The 21,879-nt window shown below is 42.9% G+C and overlaps 1 protein-coding gene across 1 annotated transcript; it reads left to right on the top strand.

The window, feature by feature from the left end:
* The first annotated feature begins 1,719 nt into the window (after positions 1-1,719).
* On the top strand, positions 1,720-21,482 carry OLFML1 (olfactomedin like 1). The gene is made up of 3 exons (XM_056528417.1): positions 1,720-2,050; positions 14,038-14,326; positions 20,227-21,482. Exons 1-3 carry the CDS (start codon positions 1,931-1,933, stop codon positions 21,009-21,011), a joined length of 1,194 nt encoding a protein of 397 aa, XP_056384392.1. The 5' UTR covers positions 1,720-1,930; the 3' UTR covers positions 21,012-21,482.
* Positions 21,483-21,879: the final 397 nt, after the last annotated feature.

The following is a 21,879-nucleotide window of genomic DNA, read 5'->3' as shown; positions in this document are numbered from 1 at the left end:
GATCCTTAAGGACTCAGGGCATACCTGTATGCCCTGGTCCTGTTTACTGGGTTTAAACCGTTCTCAGCAGCAGAGTTGCTACCGGCAGCCAGGACCCACTGCTAATGCCGGTCACGGCCGATGCCCGGCATTAACCCTTTTGATGCCACGATCAAAGTAGATTGCGGCATCTAAAAAGAAAGTAAAAGAATCCCAGCAGCTCAGCGGAGCTGATCGGGACTATCGCAACAAAATCGCCATGTCCCAATCAGCTTACCGGATGACGGGAGGGTCCTCACCTGCCTCTCCTTCATCCGATCGGCGATCTATTGCTCCACGCCTGTGCAATAGGCAGGAGCAGCAGAGCGTCGGTTACACTGATAAGTGCGTTGCAATGGCAGAGCACTGATCAGTGTATGCAATCAGAAGATTGCATGTTTTAGCCCTATGGGGGCTAAAAAAAAGTTTAATAAAAGTTCATTGACCCCTTTAAATCAAGTTTAAATCAACCCCCTTTTCCCATTTTTTAAATAAAATAATGCAATAAAGAATAAAAATAATCATATGTGGCACCACCGTGTGTGTAAATGTCCGAACTATTAAAATATTAGGTTAGCTAAACCACAAGGTCTTAACCTTATGGACCTACAGAATAAAGATAAGGTGTCATTTTTACCAAATAATGCACTGCGTAGAAACGGTAGCCCCCAAAAGTTACAAAATGGCTTTTTTTATTTCACCCCACAAATATTTTTTGGGGTTTTTTGCTGCAGGTTATATTCTAAAATAGTGATTTCATTGCAAAGTACAATTGGTAACGCAAAAAACAAGCCCCTATATGGGTCTGTAGGAGCAAAATTGAAAGCGTTATTCCCCCTCCCATAGACTTGCAGAGCTGGGGCAGGGGGTGACGTCACACGGGGGCGGAGTCGTGATGTCACGATACACTGTCCCCGTGGTCGCCACCTGGCTGTTTGTGAGCTTGCACCGCGGCATGCAGCTCAAACAGGAGGGTGGCGAATACAAGATTGCGGGGGTCCCCAGCGGCGGGACCGCCGCGGTGAGACATCTTATCCCCTATGCTTTGGATAGGGGATAAGATGTCTCAGGACCGGAGTACTCCTTTAAGGTGAAAATAGGCCCTAGGGGGCTAAAAAATCTTAATCCTTCCAGTAATTATTAGCGGCTATATACTACAGAGGAAATTCTTTCCTTTTTGGATTTTCCATTTTGGACCATTTTGGACTTCATGACCACAGTGCTCTCTGCTGACACCTCTGTCCATGTCAGGAACTGTCCAGAGTAGGAGAAAATCCCCATAGCAAACATATGCTACTCTGGTCGTTCCTAAAATGGACAGAGGTGTCAGCAGAGAGCACTGTGGTTGTGACAGAAAAGAATAATAGGTCCTGGAAGGATTAAGAATTTTTTATAGATGTAATTTTCCAATCTGTTTAACTTTCTGGCACCAGAAGAGTACCACTTTAATGAGAGTCCACTCTCCTTAGCATATAGAATAAGGTTGTAAAGATGAAACAACCCCTTGAATACTCAGCTAACAGCCATTCAATCTATCCCAGCTTTATAGAATAACAATCTCGATAAGCCTATCCCACTGCCTGAGATTCATCCAAGTGCTACTGACTGTGTAATATAACTCCCTTTGTATAGTTCTTCCTCTACTACCAATGAAACACAGTAGAAAAATCTTGTATGTTGCAGATGTGAGAGATTTGACTCGTGTCTGAACATATGGATTTAATCACACTTGGCAACTCGTAGCAGAAAGAATTCCTATCAGACATTGTTAGTATTAGAACTGAGGCCCCAAGAAGCTTTTGTGAATCGTGAAGGCCTTCGTAAAGGGTCCATATGTGATAGAGCGTACCTCCTTACTGCACATTATATGATCTCGTGACCCCTGGGCACCAGCGTCATAAAGGACCTCAGTATGGATTATTCCTTACACATCCTATCTGTGTTCCTGCTCGTGGCTCACTCAATTCCTCAATGTTCAGCTCAAGATGAAACAATGATACGATACATTGAGAAACGTATTTTAACTCTTGAGGTAGGTAAGATAATGTTTTGTCTTTTTGTCACATCTGGCAGGGACACTTTAAAGCTACATGGATACCAACGTATTCAGATCATGTATTATGTTTAATGTTAAAGGGGGGTTTTCCCTTTGAATGGCATAGGCCTACAGTAAGCAAATGTAAAACCTGACATTGATTAAATACATTTTAGTTACATTTATGGTCTTTCCACTTAAAGAAAAATATCTCATGTTGATACCTCGGAGCTGTAAGCAAGTTGTTGTTGACTTATCTGTCACTATGGCCCAGATTTATCAAACTGCGTGAGAAAAAAAGTGGAGAGATTTTCCCACAGCAACCAATCACAGCTCAGGTTTCACTTTACCACAGCTTGTCACCTGAGCAGTGATTTGTTTCTGTGGGAAAATCACTCCACTTTTTCTCTCACACAGTTTGATAAATCTGGGCCAATGGGGGAGATTTATCAAAATCTGTCCAGAGGAAAAGTTGTCCAGTTGCCCATAGCATCCAATCAAATTGCTTCTTTCATTTTTAACAAGGCCTCTGCAAGATGAAAGAAGCAATCTGATTGGTTGCTATGGGCAATCTCCCCCATATGTGCCTCTGTTTATCCTGTATTGGCCTTAAAGGGGGTTGTCCCACAACAATTTTCTTTTCTTTTGTGATCTGTCAACAGGATAGTGTCTACAGGAAGTGTGAAGAAGTTTAAGACACACCTCCTTCCTCAGGTTACCACACTGCAGCTCTCTCTTTGCATATTGGCTGCTGTGTATAAACATAAGCTCACCATGAAGTCAGTGCAGGGGGAGAGGTTTTCCATTATAGCAAAGATAAAATGATTATAAAGTTGAGCCCACTAAATTACCAATGAAAAAAAAGAAGAAAATTGGTAATCGACTAACTGCTTCGGGTACAATTCTCCCCGATCTCCCTGCAGAACCCGCATTATGGGACTCCCCGTGATCTCTCTGCAGCACCCGCATGAGTCCGTTACACCCCTCCCATAGACATGAAAGGAGGGGGCGTGACATGATGTCACAAGGGGGGCGTGGCGTTATGTCACGTCTCAAGTCCCAAAAACTTCCGGTTTCCGAGCCTGGAGATGCAGCTCCGCACATAACGCGGGTGCTGCAGGGAGATCACGGGGGGTCCCAGTGGCAGGCCCCCTGCTATCAGACATCTTATCCTTTGGGTAGGAGATAAAATGTCTAAAACCAGAATACCCCTTTAACCCCTTCTCATTCTAGCAAATTTTGTCATTTTTTTTTGTTAGTGTTTTGTTTTGTTTTTTACACCTTACCTACTAAGAGCTATAATGTTTTATTTATCTTTTGACAGAGCAATATGAGGGATTGTAATTTCCAGAAAAAATTAATGCCAATGTAATATACATTTTTTATAGTTTTGCTATATATTATGTGATACCGTATAATGAAGAGTGTCATTATACGGTATCACATAATATATGGCAAAACGAAAAAATATTTTATAGGACTAAATTGAAGATAAAAAAAACACCTAGTTTACCTAGGCTTATGTGCCCAGATTTTATAATAAAACAAATAAAATAAAAGTTTTTATTCTCCTCCCTTGTAGCCTCAAGTATCAGTGCCTAGTCGTCCCCTTTGGCACATTGATGTGAACTGCTTTTAAACTTTGAAAATGAAGCTGAGGCTTTTATCTACTTGCTGGATCACTGCCCGATCCCTAAGGAATTTGGCTATGCAATCGCTGAATTGCTTGTGCAGAACACTGCAATACAGTTGGTTGTAGTGTGCTGTCATATTTCCAGTCTCCTATTACATTTTGCTTAAAGCAGGGTGTAAGAGACATACAATCATGGCATCCAAAGAGGCCTTCACAAGGCCTCCAGCTGCTATGACAACCAATTGGCACCCTTTGCATTGCAGAAGCAACAATCGAGAAGCAGGATGAAACGGCATGCGGCTTCTAGGAACCTAGATGCTGCAGTTACTACTTACCATGGCATCTAGGTCGCTTAAAGGGGTTCTCCTGTGCTTACACATCTTTTCCCCTATCCAAAGGATAGGGAATAAGATGCCTGATCGCGGCAGTCCTGCCACTGGGGACCCCCGGGATCATGCACGCGGCACCCCGTTTGTAATCAGTCCCCGGAGCGTGTTCGCTCCGGGTCTGATTACAGGTGACCACCGGGCTGGCGGCGTGTGACGTCACGCCTCCGCCCCTGTGTGACGTCACGCTCTGCCCCTCAATGCAAGCCTACGGGAGGGGCGTGATAGCTGTCACGCCCCCTCCCGTAGGCTTGCATTGAGGGGCGGAGCGTGACGTCACACAGGGGCGGAGGCGTGACGTCACACGCCGCCGGCCCGGTGGTCGCCTGTAATCAGACCCGGAGCGAACACGCTCCGGGGACTGATTACAAACGGGGTGCCGCGTGCATGATCCCGGGGGTCCCCAGCTGCGGGACTCCCTCGATCAGGCATCTTATCCCCTATCCTTTGGATTGGGGAAAAGATGTGTAAGCATCGGGGAACCCCTTTAATGGGAACCAATCATTAGATTTTACACTATATAACGCTTGGCAAAGCATTATATAGGGTAAAATCTTTATCCTCACCATCCCCGGGGGACGTTCCTGCCTCCGGGGATGGTGAGGATATGAACTTATATACTGCTCCCACTGACGCCCCTTTTGCTTGATTGACGGGCCGCGTCATCTTTCTGCTTACTGAAGAGAATGAGCAGAGCGAAGAATCGGCACGTCAATCAAGCTGAGGGGGTGTCGCTGCTGGCTGAAGACACAGGACTAGGTGAGAGGAGCTCCCCACCCAGGGAACTACTTACACGGTCAGCGGGAGCACTTAATAAGTTCACATCCTCACCATCCTGGCGGAAGGATCGTCCCCCCGCTAACCTCCCTCCCCCCCCCCCTGGACAGTGCACAGTAAACAGTAAAATCGGACAAGGCAACATCTTTATATAGTTTGTACAGTGGGTTTCCTTCTTCACTATATATTAGATTGAAAGCTTCCCTGGTACCGATATACAGTATGTTAGTGCTTAATAAGCAATGGTAAACAAAGTAAACAATATTTTGCATACAAACATTACAAATATTTTTTCATAATTTTTATTTCTTTTGTAGATCCATTTAAATGATGGTTTATCTATTGTTCATGTTGTTTTTCATGCTTAGTTGGTGTTGAGAATCTGCTGAAGACAGCTAGAGGCTGCTGAAATACCCCTGAGATTAATTAGACTCGCTTTTAGCTCTTTTTCACAGTTTCCATCAAATATTATATTGTATCTGCTAAAGTAAAAGAAACACGGAGAGTCTGCAAAGCATTTATTTTAAACATCAATAGTTATTGTTTTATTTCATTTTATTCTTTTTATTCAGTATTTTTTAACTCTGTGTCCAGATGAAATCTGAGATACAGAATATTATTGTATTGTAGATACAGTGCCTAGGGAAAGTATTCACCCACTTTGCAGTGTTGTTGCATTATAACATAGCATTAAATGCCACAGAATGTAAAAAGAACCCAAAATGATTGGTCACTTTATTGTGTCTGCTCTGGCCTACAGCTCCAGGTTACATGTCGTGTGTATTATAATTTATTTTGTGATTATTACTGTTTAATGCACTTATATTTTCCATTGTCATAAAAGTGTTAACTGTAACTGTGTGGGAGTATGTATAGTGAATCACATAAGCACTTTTGCCAATCAGGGCCTCCTGCCCTGCTACCCCAGGTCTGTCTAGATGGGGAGGAGTTAGGAGTGTAAGTCTGAAGAGGGAAGAGTGGATGTCCAGTCCAGACCTCTCCTGTGTGACCTGTTCCTTAGCACATGAGGACACGCCTAAAAGACCCAGTTGCTACAAAAGATTACAGTTCCTAAGCGACATCATCCTTCACCAGGAACCCGCCAACCAGTTTGTCCTGTTAAAGGGGTTATCCAGGAATATATATATATCAACTGGCTCCAGAAAGTTAAACAGATTTGCAAATTACTTCTATAAAAAAATCTTAATCCTTTCAGTACTTATGAGCTTCTGAAGTTAAGGTTGTTCTTCTCTGTCTAAGTGCTCTCTGATGACACGTGTCTCGGGAACCGCCCAGTTTAGAAGAGGTTTGCTATGGGGATTTGCTTCTAAACTGGGCGTTTCCTGAGGCACATGTAATCAGAGAGCACTTAGACAGAAAAGAACAACCTTAACTTCAGAAGCTCATAAGAACTGAAAGGATTAAGATTTTTTAATAGAAGTCATTTACAAATCTGTTTAACTTTCTGGAGTCAGCAACTCTGGTCCATACAAGTCCACCCTGGTGGTAAGCCCTTACACTGGATTCTACAAATGAAGTTGCAAGAGTCAGTGAAAGTCAACTCCCAAGTCAAGTCAGGCCAAATTGCAGGGAAGTCTTAGTCAGTGAGTCTAATCACGTCAAGGCTAGCTCCGTCAAGTCTGTCCACGTCAAGTTCAGACCAGTCAAGTCACATCTTAGTTGGAAAGGACTACAAGTCTCTAAGTGCCAATACAGCAACTATGGTTTCCTGTAGCATCCTTCAGCGAAATTGCACTGAAATTGAACTCTTCTGTTTGTATTTCACTGCTGCTTTGTATTCCTGAAGAAAATTTCACACGTAGTTTCCTTAACCTTGCAATTGTGCTATTCCTTACCCGGCAATTGGCACCAGCTACCGCTTCATCCTTGGAGTGTGGTGGGTTAACACTCCTGGCATCACAAACATTTATCTTGGTCACTATAACCATAGTCTACATACACAACATTAGCCCGACACCAGACACCTACGGTATATACAGTAAATTCTTACAACTGAAAGTGTTGGTCACCTCAATAATAATCTGGGTGCCATGGTGGAGGAGGTTGAGGAAAAGATCAATTGACTACATACCTTTTCCTTTAAATGTCACCTGTTAACCCCTTCCTGATACATGACATATTTCATACAGGGCAGCTATCTACATCTGACACCTGTCAGTAATGACCAACATCATAGATCTCTCTGATGTTGGTAATTTAACTGTTTAGAGGCTGTGATCAATAGTGATCATGGCATCTAAACCGTTTTTAGATGTGTTTTTGGTGGTGCTGAGACCCCATTGGGCCTATGGCAGGCTGTGCCAATAGAGCGTTGATCGAACGATTACATCTAATCGAGGAGGTCAGTTCTAGATTGTAAAGCTGTAGATGTTGTGTATCTGGACTTTTCTAAAACATTTACCACTGTGCTACATGTAAGGTTGGTACATGAAAATGAGGAAGCTTGAACTAGTGGAGAAAATATGCACATGGGTTAGCAACTGGCTAAGTGATAAGAAGCAGATGGTAGTTATTGATGGAGCGTACTATGATTGGGTGAGAATTAAAAGATGGGGTAACATAGGGGTCAGTATTGGGTCCTCATCTTTTCAATATGTTTATACACTGCTGAAAAATAAAGGGAACACTTAAACAACACAATGTAACTCCAAGTCAATCACACTGGCCCTCATTTACTAAGAAAATCGGGTTGTAAGTCTATCTTGCTTTCTCACCCGACTGCTTTTTTCCCCTGGTATTTATTATTATGTTGCATCCTGTTTGTCGCAGGTGGGTTTTGTAGGTTTTGGTTTCCAACTCTTCTGAGTTGTCGGGAAAAAATCCGCAACAATACAACAAATTCGGGTTGGAAACCTTTATAAATATGTGGGAAAGCTCAGAAATGTCGGGTAACGCCCCTTTTTCGGGTTTGGGAGAATCCACATTGGGTCCGTCGGGAAAAAATGTTGCATCGTGTCGCAGACTGGCGCACAATGTCTCCGAAATGGCGCAGACAAAGATGCGACAAAAAAACCAGACAAAAGAGGTCGGGTTTAGAATAGTAAATGAGGGCCACTGTTGTGAAATCACACTGTCCACTCAGGAAGCAACACTGATTGACAATCAATTTCACATGCTGTTGTGCAAATAGAACAGACAACAGGTGAAAATTATGGGCAATTAGCAAGACACCCCCAATAAAGAAGTGGTTCTGCAGGTGGTGACCACAGACCACTTCTCAGTTCCTAAGCTTTCTGGCTGATGTTTTGGTCACTTTTGAATGCTGGCGGTGCTTTCACTCTAGTTATAGCATGAGACGGAGTCTACAACCCACACAAGTGGCTCAGGTAGTGCAGCTCATCCAGGATGGCACATCAATGCGAGCTGTGGCAAGAAGGTTTGCTGTGTCTGTCAGCGTAGTGTCCAGAGCATGGAGGCACTACCAGGAGACAGGCCAGTACATCAGGAGACGTGGAGGAGGCTGTAGGAGGGCAACAACTCAGCAGCAGGACCGCTACTTTCCCCTTTGTGCAAGGAGGAGCAGGAGGAGCACTTCCAGAGGCCTGCAAAATGACCTCCAGCAGGCCACAAATGTGCAGGTGTCCACTCAAATGGTCAGAAACAGACTCATGAGGGTGGTATGAGGGCCCGACATCCACAGGTGCGGGTTGCTTACAGCCCAACACCGTGCAGAACACCAAGATTGGCAAAGTTGCCACGGGAGCCCTGTGCTCTTCACAGATGAATGCAGGTTTACACTGAGCACATGTGACAGACATGACAGAGTCTGGAGACACCGTGGAGAAAATTCTGCTGCCTGCAACATCCTCCAGCATGACCGGTTTGGCGGTGGGTCAGTAATGGTGTGGGGTGGCATTTCCTTGGGAGGCCGCACAGCACTCCATGTGCTTGCCAGAGGTAGCCTGACTGCCATTAGATTTCAAGATGAGATCCTCAGACCCCTTGTGAGACCATATGCTGGTGCGGTTGTCCCTGGGTTCCTCCAAATGCAAGACAATGCTAGACCTCATGTGGCTGGAGTGTGTCAGCAGTTCCTGCAAGAGGAAGGCATTGATGCTCTGGACTGGCCCGCCCGTTCCTCAGACCTGAATTCGATTGAGCACATCCGGGACATCAGATCTCGCTCGATCCACCAACGCCACGTTGCACCAAAGACTATCCAGGAATTGGTGGATGCTTTAGCCCAGGTATGGGAGGACATCCCTCAGGAGACCATCCGCCACCTCATCAGGAGCATGCCCAGGTGTTGTAGGGAGGTCATACAGGCACGTGGAGGCCATGCACACTACTGAGCCTCATTCGACTTGTTTTAAGGACATTACATCAAAGTTGGATCAGCCTGTAGTGTGGTTTTCCACTTCGATTTTGAGTGTGACTCCATATCCAGACCTCCATGGGTTGATAAATTTGATATCCATTAATAATTTTTGTGTGATTTTGTTGTCAGCACATTCAACTATGTAAAGACGAAAAATATTTAAAGGAGTACTATGGTGCATTTTATTATTAATTCTCTGTGCCTGGGCTGCAAAATGAAACTAAACAAACATTAACTCACCTTCCTATGTTCCCTAGTTTTGTCGATATCAGTGTCCCATTCTCCGGTCCCTGTCTTCTTCCGCTTTCTGCAGGTCGGTGAGTCATGCTGCTCTCAGCGTATTACCGGCTGCAGTGGGACATTTCTGCAGCCAGTGATACACTGAAAGCAGCGTCACTAACCGACCCACAGGAAGCGGAAGAAGACAGGTACCGGAGAACGGGACACTGATATTGATGCAACGGGGGAACATAGGAAGGTGAGTTAAAGTTTGTTTTGTTTCATTTTGCAGCCTGGGCACATAGGATTAATAATAAAATGCGATTCATTCAGATCTAGGATGTGTTATCTTAGTGTTTCCTTTATTATTTGGAGCAGTGTAAATGACCTTGTAGTGGGCTCTGTAAGGTAATTGACACAGAGCACAGAGAAGGATAATATTACACTATAGAAGGATCTGGGAAAGCTGAAGGCTTGGGCAGAGAAATGGCAAATTAAGTTTAATGCTGATAATTGTAAGGTTATGCTATTGGGCCAAGGCAACAAGATGTATCACTTTAGGTTGGCTCATAAAACACTGATGTTGGTAAAAGTACCACAAAAAGGTACTTGGGGTATTGGTGGACAGTAAACTCAGTTTTAGTGACCAGTGCCAGGCAGCTGCTGCCAAAGCAAGAAAAGGCATGGGATACATCAAAAGAGACATAGATGCTCATGACAAGAACATAGTTTTGCCTCTATACAAATAATTAGTAAGTCCACATTAACAAAACTGTGCTCAATTTTGGGCACCAGTATATAAGAAGAACATGGAACGGGTACAGAAAGGGAGCGACCAAAGTAACTAGGGAATGGGTGTTTTCTTTAGTTTAGGGGAGAAAGTTGTCTTAGGGTGATCTGATCAAAATGTACAAATATATGAATGGATAGTAGAGACATCTTTGTCTGGATCTTTTTATACCTAGGTCTGTAACCATTACAAGAATTCAACACAGATGGGGATTCTTTGCTGCAAGAGCAGTGAGACTATGGAGCTATCTGTCACATGATGTTGATTCATTGAACAAGTTCAAGGGGGGTCTGGATGCTTTTTTGAAAATATAATATTACAAGCTATGGTTATGAAATGTTGATCCGGGGATTTATTCTCATATTCTCCAGATTTGGAATCAAGAAGAAATTCTCCCCCCCCCCCCCCCCCCCCCCCTAGTATGGGGCAATCGGCATCAGTGTCCATAAGGAGTTTTTTTTTTTTTTCTGCCTTTACCTGCATCGGCACAGTGGAGTTATAGGTTAAACTTGATAGACTTCGGGAGAAGCTACCTAATGAGGCCATCTACCTACTAAGGGTCTTTCATCTACCGGAAACATCTAATGGGGGGACAATTACCTACCCAATTACCTACCCAATTACAATTTCCTATGTGGAGCCCACCATCATCCAATCCCCATAACTTACCTACCCACTCTTACTATGCAGGGCACCAAGGGAGGTATTATTTGGGGCCTCCGTTGGTCCCTTGGAATGTGCTAGAAAAGTGCAGAGCCTAAGATTTTTGTCTGGCAGTTTCTATGGAGGCGAGTCTTGATTGGAAAAAAAAAGTATTCAAGGTGGTCTGAGCCAGACAAGGAAATAAAGGGAACAACAACTCCAAGAACACACCACCTTTGAGTCACTGGATGTAACTGCATAGTCTGCAGAGCCTCTGTAGTGTTCTGGGTCACCACTGTATGGTCACTGTATGGGAGATATTGGTCTATTGGTGTACATATTTATGTATAGTGTTTATTTTATTTAGTATCAGTATGGTGCTGTTGTCCAGTCACTATATATTGGTAATAGTAGTAGTCATGGTGTGGCACAATTATTTGTCCATTGTATAGTGTGTTATTGGGATCTGTATACCATATATATGTGGTTATATACAGGACCATAGACAGGTAGATACCAGCTACACAGGATCTGTATACTATATAAGTGATTACTCATAGGTGACATCTTCTCTGATCATAGTCATCCTCTGTCCTTTCTGCTCTGTCCAGCTCAAACCATTATGACAATTTCTTTCAGCCAAAACTCTTCTCTTCAGCATCTGCAGGACAAAAATATTAGACTCCACATTTTTCCAGTGCCCTCCCCACCTTTACATATTCTCCCCATTGTGACAGTGTGGCAAGGAAAGGTTGTATTTCCCTAGCTAATCCTGGTGAAACCTCCACCTGTGGCCTAATTAATGAGGTAACAGAAAGGGGAAGTGTGTTTAAAAGGAAATCAAACAGACTAATCTGGGCTCTTCCCAGAAGACAGAAGGGGTGGCTGTGGGGGGAGGCAGGGGTCCTGGTGAGGAACACACAGCCCGAGCTGTGAGTGGCCCCAAGTGTTGACGAGACACACAGCAAGAGGTAATGCTGTGTGTGAACAGTGAGTAGAAGGTTGCAGGAAGCATAAGTTTAACTGGCCAGGAAAAGCCCACCAGTTTATAGTCAGGGCACGCTAGATTGCTAGATTATTTAGTTAGTGACTAGACGGTCTAGGGTTTTGTTTTTCCTGTCTTATGTTTTTATTTATCCTGCAACCTGTCTAAAAAAGCTGGCGAGGGGCCAGACTTGCATAAAGAACTGTTGTTTGAACTGTTGTTCCACTGTTAAAGTGGAAATGTGTCCTGTGGCGGTGTCAAGGACAATCCCAGAGCTATCCCCAGGGAGAAATCTTTACACCATATATAGGCCCCCAAACTAAAATAATAACCTACCCCTACCCCTTAATTCCCTGGTTGAACTTGATGGACATATGTCTTTTTTCGACCGTACTAACTATGTAACTATGTAACTATGTAACTATGTAACCTGCTTTGTGTCCTGCATAGTAAAAGTAGGTAGGATAATAGATCCACCATAAAGAAGGTATTTCCCCCACAGTAGGCAGGTAGTTCTCCCATTAGGTAGGTATGTCCCACAGTAGTTAGTTCCCTTATTAGGTAGTCCTCCACATAGGCTGATAAGTCCTTAGGAAGATAGTCCTCCCCCTCAATAGGTAAAAATCTTGGTAGTTAAGTATTCAGGTAGGTAAGTAGGTAACCAGGTAGGTAGGTTGCTAGCTAACTAGGTAGGTAGCCAGATAGATAGGTAAAAATGTAGGTAGGTAGCTAGCTAGGTTGTTAGCTAAGTAAGTAGTAGCCAGTTAGGTAAGTAGCGAGGTAGATAGCCAGGTACTTAGCTAGTTATTTAGCTAGCTAGCTAACTAGGTAAGTAGTAGGGGTGTGAATTGGCAAGAATCTGGCGATACGATATGTATCACGATGCACGTATGACGATACAATATATCCTGATATATCACGATTCTGTTTCAAAGAAGATATATTGCAATTTTTTGGCATGAGGCTGTATGAGGGCTAATTTTTGAGCCATAATCTGTATTTTGTATCGGTACCATTTTGGTATTGATCTGACTTTTTAATCTCTTTTAACTTTTTTTCTGGGATATTATAAAAATTGCAATTCTGTGTTTTTTTTTTTTTTTGTTTTTTTTTTACATTTACATCATTTACCGTACAGGATACATAATGTTATATTTTAATAGGTCGTACAATTACGCATGCAGTGATACCAAATATGTATATTTTTACTATATTTACATGTTTTTATATAGGAAAAGGGGGTGATTTGAACTTTTTGTATGGAAGGGGTTAATGTGTGTCTTTTAAACTTTTATTAAAACATATTTTTTTTTTTTTACACTTTAATAGTCCCTTAGGGGACTTTTAGGAGGAATCATTAGATTCCTCATACAGATGAATAGAGTTCTATTGAACTCTATTGATCTGTGTGCTCTGCGATCCATTGATAGAGCCTAGTCTAGCCAGGCTCTATCAATGACAGAGCCACGGACACCAGGGAAGCAGAGGTAAGCCCTCTGGCTACCTCTATAGTGGATTGAAAATTGCTGGCCCCTGTCAAGGTGCCACCTGGGTCCAATGGACCTAGTTGGACCCATGTTAGGGCCAGCCCTAGTCACATGCTCCTCCATAGGTTGACATGTTTTTGGACCGGAGAGATGATATGGCTAGGAAGGGGTGCAGAAAAGTGGTTATCCATCAGTCCCATATTACAATGCTTAGGATGTTTTTCATTAAAAATGACAGAAGGTGGCCAACTCTCTGAAGGAAGTGGAGAAAGGGTTTCATCTACAGCAGCAGTAAGTCCACAATACAGGCAGTGCACAAGAGCCTACTCTAAGGGCACGGGCAGCGCTGAACACATGCTCCTTGCCTCCAGACACTAAAATATTAACCCCACCCCACCTGTTACAGTCAACACACAAACACAACCCCTATTACAATTAAGTCTCCACCACACTAACAGATTACCTGAATTGTGTGTCATCCCCCACCTTGCCAAGCTTTCTAAGGGTTACAAGAACTCATTTTTTTTAAGTGACCCTTTAAGGAAATATTTTCTCTTCCTATGGTGCCCAATGAGCTGTAAACATTGCAGTAGCGCTCAGATCTGTGCATAGTCCTCCCCACCCCTAGGTAGGAGAGCAACAACATGTTCATAACAGCTGGACTTCAGATACATTTAAATTTAGACCTTTATTTCAATCGATAAACCATTACCTTCATTGTTTTAGGACAGACTCTACAAATGTGAACAAGATATTCAGCAATATGCGCACGAATTCAAAGAATTGTCTCATAAGCTGATGTCACGCCTGGATAACCTCAGAAACTATAAACATGAAGTGAAGAATGAAATGGAGAGTCTGTGGGCAAGAATGGAGAGAGCTGAGTGGGACATTGACTACCTGGAGAGCACAACTTCCTCCCACACTCATATAGAGGTGGATGAACACTTAGTAGAGAAGCAGCTGATAGAAAAAGCAGAGGAAAAGAAGAAATTGCGACTCAAATCAAGTACAAGTAAGTAGTAGTCGCTGTACAAAAGTTTTGCTGTCATTTTTTTCTTTAGATATTGATTATCCTTTATGGAAGATGATAACACAAGAAAACTTTTTTTTTTCCATTTGTTCTGGAATGTGATGTTATAAAAAAAAACGCAATTCTGGAATTTGCCTCTTTTTTGTTTACACCATTCATGACGTTGGATCAAAATAGTTGTATTTTAATAGTTTAAATAATTCCGCACACAGTGATACCAAATATGTTTTTTGGAATTTTTATGTTTTTAGTCCCCCCTATGAGATTTGTATAAGCAATTATTCAATTGCTCATACAATTCAATGCTGCTATCAGTTTGGAAAACAATATTTAAATGGTTAATAGCCGCCAGCAGAAATCACTCCATGCTGGCTATTAGTGCAAAAAAATTAGTCAGGTGCTGTAGCTTTTGGGGCAGGGAGCAGGCTCAAGTAATTAAATACCAAGGGTTGTTAAAGGCTTAAAGATGCACTTCGGGTTTTTTTTATTTATTTTTTTGGGGGGGGGGGGGGTTAGGTGGCTGCACACTCACTAGTACTATAGTGCCATTTGTTTTATTCCGACACAGCGGCATCTTATTAATTTCATCATTTGATCACGAGTCTGACTCTACAAATCTTCCCATGCCTAATGGTTACAAAAGGTGCTACACTGACTTCCTGTGGACTATAGGATGTCATCATCACCTACCAGATCCCTCCCACTAACTCCCAGACCCCTCTCCTCTCCTTTGGCTGTGTTTATATATTAAATTTGATATGCAAAATTTTGGTAAAAACTTGCAATTGTAAACTGAAAACAGTTAAAATGCAGTCAAAATATGTGAAAATTTGGGCACTGGGTCTTATTTTTCCCTGTGCTCAAAATATGTAATGCAGTAATGTAATGCAAAACGTCTAAATACTTCAATTTATCATAAAAAAAAACTTCAATTGTGATTACAGGCCAAATCACTTTCTCCTCCTGGCAATATTCTTCTTAAAATCTTACTCAGAGTAAGAAAATGCATCAAAACTGCACATTGTGAACTGACACCAACCCACTTAACTCCTTGGGGACGGAGCCCATAATAACCATAAGCATTTTTTGCAATTCTGACCACTGTCACTTTAAGCATTAATAACTCTGGGATGCTTTTACTTTTCATTCTGATTCCGAGATTATTTTTTCATGACATATTCTACTTCATGTTAGTGGTAAATTTTTGTCGATACTTGCATAATTTCTTGGTGAAAAATTCCAAAATTTGATGAAAAAATTGAAAATTTAGCATTTTACTAACTTTGAAGCTCTCTGCTTGTAAGGAAAACAGACATTCCAAATAAATTATATATTGATTCACAAATACAATATGTCTACTTTATGTTTGCATCATAAAGTTGACATGTTTTTACTTTAGGAAAACATCAGAGGGCTTCAAAGTTCAGCAGCAATTTTCCAATTTTTCACAAAATTTTCAAAATCTGAATTTTTCAGGGGCCAGTTTAGTTTTGAAGTGGATTTGAAGGGCCTTCATATTAGAAATACCCCAAAAATTACCCCATTATAAAAACTGCACCCCTCAAAGTATTCAAAATGACATTCAGTAAGTTTGTTAACCCTTTAGGTGTTTCACAGGAATAGCAGCAAAGTGAAGGAGAAAATTCTAAATCTTAATTTTTTACACTCGCATGTTCTTATAGACCCAATTTTGAAATTTTACAAGGGGTAATAGGAGAAAAAGCCCCCCAAAATTTGTAACCCAATTTCTCTTGGGTATGGAAATACCTCATATGTGTATGTCAAGTGTTCGGTGGGCGCAGTAGAGGGCTCAGAAGGGAAGGTGCGACAATGGGATTTTGGAGAGTGAATTTTGCTGAAATGGTTTTTGGGGGGCATGTCACATTTAGGAAGCCCCTATGGTGCCAGAACAGCAAAAAAAAAAAAAAAACACATGGCATACTATTTTGGAAACTACACCCCTCAAGGCACCTAACAAGGGGTCGGATGAGCCTTAACACCTCACAGGTGTTTGACGACTTTTCATTAAATTCGGATGCGTAAATGAAAAAAAAAATTTTCACTAAAGTGCAGTTTTTTCCCCAAATTTACCATTTCTACAAAGGGTAATGGTAGAAAAATCCCCCCAAAATTTGTAACGCAATTTCTCCCGAGTACGGAGATACCCCATATGTGGCCCTAAACTGTTGCTTTGAAATACGACAGGGCTCTGTAGTGAGAGAGCTCCATGCGCATTTGAGGCCTGAATAAGGAATTTGCAATAGGGGTGGACCCGGTTACAAGGATGGGGCTTGTCTCCACCAAAGCCCTACAGCAGTGTTTCCCAAACAGGGTGCCTCCAGCTGTTGCAAGACTCCCAGCCTGCCAGGACAGTCTATGGCTGACCGGCAACACTGGGAGTTGTGGTTTTGCAACAGCTGGAGGCAGGGGGGGGTCTACGTGTAAGGGGGTATATGTGTAGTGTTTTACTTTTTATTATTTGTTAGTGTAGTGTAGTGTTTTTAGGGTACATTCACACAGGCAGGGGTTCACAGTAAGTTTCCTTGAAGGAAACCCACTGTAAACCCGCCCGTGTGAATATACCCTGTACATTCACATGGGGGGGGGGGGCGCCCCAAACCTTCAGCTGTGGCAAAATGACAACTCCCAGAATGCACTGACAGACCGTACATGCTGGGAGTTGTAGTTTTACAACAGCTGTAGGCACACTGGTGGGGAACCACTGAGTTAGAAAACAGACTCTAGCTCAGTGATTCCAACCCATATGCCTCCAGCTGTTGCAAGACTACAACTCCCAGCATGTACGGTCTGTCAGTGCACTCTGGGAGTTGTAGTTTTGAACAGCTGGAGGCACACGGGTTTTAATCACTGAGTTAGGAAACAGACTCTAGCTCAGTGTTTCCCAACCAGTGTGCCTACAGCTGTTGCAAAACTACAATTCCCAGCACGGCCAGACAGTCAGGGATGCTGGGTGTGTAGTTCTGCAATATCTGGCCCTTCAGATGTTGCAGAACTACAACTCCCAGCATGCCTGGACAGTCTGGGCATGCTAGGAGTTGTAGTTATGCAACAACTGGGGAAGAACAGTTTGGAGACTGCTAAGTAGTGGCCTCCAAATTGTAGCCATCCAGATGTTGCAAAACTACAACTCCCAGCAAGCCCAGACAGTCAGTGCATGCTGAAAGTTGTAGTTTTGCAACATCTGGAGGACCACAGTTTAGAAACCACTACAAAGTGGTCTCCAAACTGTGACCCTCCAGATGTTGCAAAACTACAACTCCCAGCATGCCCAGACAGCCTTTGGCTGTCTGGGCATGCTGGGAGTTGTAGTTTTGCAGCTTTTAGAAGGCCACAGTGAAGATCACTTATCGCGATCTTCACTGCAGCCTTCTCCGCCGCACTTTCCGGCCGCCGCTGATCCGTGGATGCCGCCGATGCCGCCTCCGAAGGTCAGGGTAAGCCGGACCATGCTCCCCCCTCTCTGCCCGTGTTCCCCCACTCTGTACCGACTTCCGATCGGTGGCCAGAGCGGGGGGAAATGAACTCTAACCCCCCCGCCCCCCTCCTGCCATTGGTGGTCAGCCTGACCAACCAATGGCAGGGGATAGGAGGGGGTGGCAACACTGCCACCTCGCATCTATCCTTTAGGCTGGTCGGAGCTGGCTCTGACAGCTCCGATCAGTCTTATTTTCCGGTGACCAGTGACCCGATTTGCCCGGATCGCGGCAAATCGCAGGTCTGAATTGACCTGCGATTTGCTTCGATTGCCGACATGGGGGGGTCTCAGGACCCCCCTAGGCATTGCCAGGGGATGCCTGCTGATAGATATGCCCGGCGAGCGGCAGTGATCGGAAATGCCGAGGGCGTATGGATATGCCCTCCGTCCTTAAGTGACAGGACGCGAGGGCGTATCCATGCGCCCTTCGTCCCCAAAGAGTTAAAGGGGTACTCCAGTGGAAAGCTAAAAAAAAAAATGAACTGGTGCCAGAAAGTTAAACAGATTTGTAAATGACTTCTATTTAAAAATCTCAATCCTTTCAGTACTTCTTAGCAGCTGTATGCTACAGAGGAAATTATATTCTTTTTTAATTTCTCTTTTGTCTTGTCCACAGTGCTCTCTGCTGACACCTCTGTCCAGTGCAGTATAGGTTTGCTATGGGGATTTTCTCCTGCTCTGGACAGTTCCTGATATGGGCATCAGGTGTCAGCAGAGAGCACTGTGGACAAGACAAAAAAGAAATTAAAAAAGAAAAAAAATAATAATTTTCCCTCTAGCATACAGCTGCTAATAATTACTGGAAGTGTAAAGATTTTTAACAGAAGTAATTTACAAATCTGTTTAACTTTCTGGCACCAGTTGATTTAAAAAAAATATATGTTTTCCACCGGAGTACCCCTTTAAGAGTCTAACATGGGCGTAAATGTAAGGGATGCTGAGGTAGCAGTCCCAACTGGCCCTGGTGTGTGACAGGGCCCCAAGCCTCCTCTGCCTCAAAAGAAGATGCCAGTATTATCAATGGCACATGATAGACATTGGGCCCTGTTATACACTTTGGGGCCCACAAACCACAACTTATGCCTCTGGAGTCTAATAAGTCCACCATGATCTCCAGCACAAACAGCCTGGTGAGTAGTGTTGAGCGGCATAGGCCATATTCGAATTCGCAAATATTCGCGAATATATGGACGAATATTCGTCATATTCGCGAATATTCGCATATTCGTAATGTTCTCTTTTTATTTTCGCATATGCGAATATTCGCGTGTGCGAAAATTTGCATATACAAAAATCAGCATAAGCTAAAATTCGCATATGCGAATATTATCATATGCACATTTTCGCATATGCGAAAATTCGCACGCCAGTCTCACACAGTAGTATTAGAGCCTTCTTACACCACATAAGCTGGAAGCAAAGAGGGATGATCACTGTGATGTGTACTGTGAAAAAAAAAAACGAATATTCGTAATTACGAATATATAGCGCTATATTCGCGAATATTCGCGAATTCGCGAATATGCGATATTCGCGATTAAAATTCGAATTGCGAATATTCGCGAGCAACACTACTGGTGAGATGACCAGCCGCAATAATCAAATGCCCCAGCCAAAGCCAGAGAATTTTTGGGAAATGTTGGCTGCAATACAGAACCCACATCATTGTGCATTTGTAAGCCAAAAGGAAGCCTATACCATGTATGCCACATCTGCAAAAATAGTTAAATAAAAGACATACACAAGAAGCTCTACATTACTCTGTAATAAAAGCCTATGCTGCCCTATATAAGCAAAATGTTTTAAAAAATTCCGGAACGCTGCATTCACACCTCGTTTTTAAGTTACGGGTGCCGGATCCGGCTGGGGGAGGGGAAAACCGGGCTTTCCCGTACCCCAGCGGGACCAGTGCTGAAATCCATTTACTTTAATGAGCCGATTAAAGTCAAACGATGACTCCGGTCGGCTCATTTTTGAGCCATATCCGGTTTTATGACCGGACCTAAAACCTCATGGCATCATTACTGTCAATAGGATTCCAATGCACAGACCACATTACGTAATTTCAGCTGCTGAAAGTCCACAGCCAAAAAAAAGTGTCTCGGTCAGCTGCACCAGACACCCTCGGAGTCTCTGGCCAAACCTAGCCTTAGTGTTTCATTTCCCTGCAGCACCATCACAGGGAAAATTACACATTACATGGTATTCATTGGTAAAAAAAAAAAAAGTGTCCCTCACTCTGAAGGGCCTACTATTAATTCTACTCTTCACTCTGGGCAGGAGATGAGGATCCTGAACTGGGGTTTCCCCTATTCTAATTGAGAATTTTCCCAAAAAAATGTTACCAGACAACCACTTTAAGAAATATTATGTTCCCTCATTTCAGGTTGTACAACAATGTTGGATCAAATCAAATCTCAGAAGACAGTGAAGAAAGCTGGAGGTGCTATTGGTGCCTGGATGAAGAATACTGGTGATAATGTGGACAATATCTATTTCTTTACTGATTCCAGAAACAATGTGCTTCTAGAATTTGCAAACACAGAGGAATTTACAAGTCGCAGCTACCTACAGAAAGCTAAAAGTATAATATTACCTTTCTTCTGGCAAGGAACAGGTCTCCAGGTCTACAATGACTATGTCTTTTTCCATAGAAATGGTACAGTCAATGACATTGTAAAATACAACATCCTAACCAATGTTACACAGTCCATGACCATAGAAGGGGCTGGGATTGTCCCACCATATGAGCTTGCACCATACACAAAAATCGATCTTGCCATGGATGAACAAGGTCTCTGGGCCATTCATGTAAATTCGGCCAACGGAGGAAACATTGTGCTCACCAAGATAGACCACAATAAAATGGAGGCTGAAAATATGTGGAACACAACCTGCAACAGTAATAATGCAGAAGCTGCATTTGTTATCTGTGGTACACTGTATGTCATGTACAATAGTCCAAATGGGGGTAGGTCTCACATTGACTGTATTTATGACACCTCAGATCTCATTGATAGTCAGGAAATCCCAACACTATACTTCCCAAAGAGGTTCAGCAGCCACTCCTCCATGCATTACAACCCCAGAGACCAAAACCTCTATGCTTGGGATGACGGATATCAAATGGTCTATAAATTTGAATCTAGGAAGAAATTGGATCATATGTAAAACATGCTGCAGTACAATTTACAACAGTTTTTAATATATATATCCCCATCAGATAGGATTACTTCAGATCAGTGCACCGCCTGACATTATCTAAATGAGATAGAAAAGTAGCACTGCTAGGAATCTATTATCATAGATAATAGCTGAGCTTCCATAGTCAAGGCCTTTCAGTGCTATTAAATATGTACGATCATTATGAAATACCAGCAGCACCTTTCCCATAACTCTGCATTGTGCCGATCCTCTGTTATTCCTCCTAGAAATGTATAAATAAAATGCCATCTGACTGTTACAATTCCTTCCTCACAGTCTGATAGTGACCACACTGATTAGACAGGGACAAAAAGTGGAGGGACTTTTGGCCTTTTCTTACATTGTCCCTCTATTTCCTCAAAAGCAGGGCCCAAGTCCTGCAAGAACTCATGGGAATGGAGATCATGCACTTTTTCCACAGCAGGAACTATGTTCCCATTAGTAGGAGTCCAGCAGGACCAGCCCTTGAGTGGACATCTTGGGTGAGATCCCACACTTTTTTTGCCCAAGATTTGACCGTGGCTTAAAAGTAAATGAAAAATGTACAATATTTATAACTATAGGAAATATTTTTAATACCTGGATGCAAGTAATTTGCAGTCAATGCCTGTCTGGATTTTAGAACTAATTGACATCACCAAATGAAGAATCTCCTCCCTTGAGATGCTTTGCCAGGTCTTCACTTTGGTTCCTTTTTTCAAGTTATACTTACCTGCACTGATCCCCCAATACATCTATCTCAATAGTGTCTGGTCCCCACTGAGCAGTGATTTCTGCTTTTGGTTAAAAAAAGCAGTGCAGAAAACACTCATTCAGCCAATCAGTGGTTGAGACA

This window comes from Hyla sarda, chromosome 6 (genome assembly GCF_029499605.1).
Source record: "Hyla sarda isolate aHylSar1 chromosome 6, aHylSar1.hap1, whole genome shotgun sequence".
Classification (NCBI taxonomy): Eukaryota; Metazoa; Chordata; class Amphibia; order Anura; family Hylidae; genus Hyla; species Hyla sarda.
This window is presented reverse-complemented; position numbering and strand designations above follow the sequence as displayed.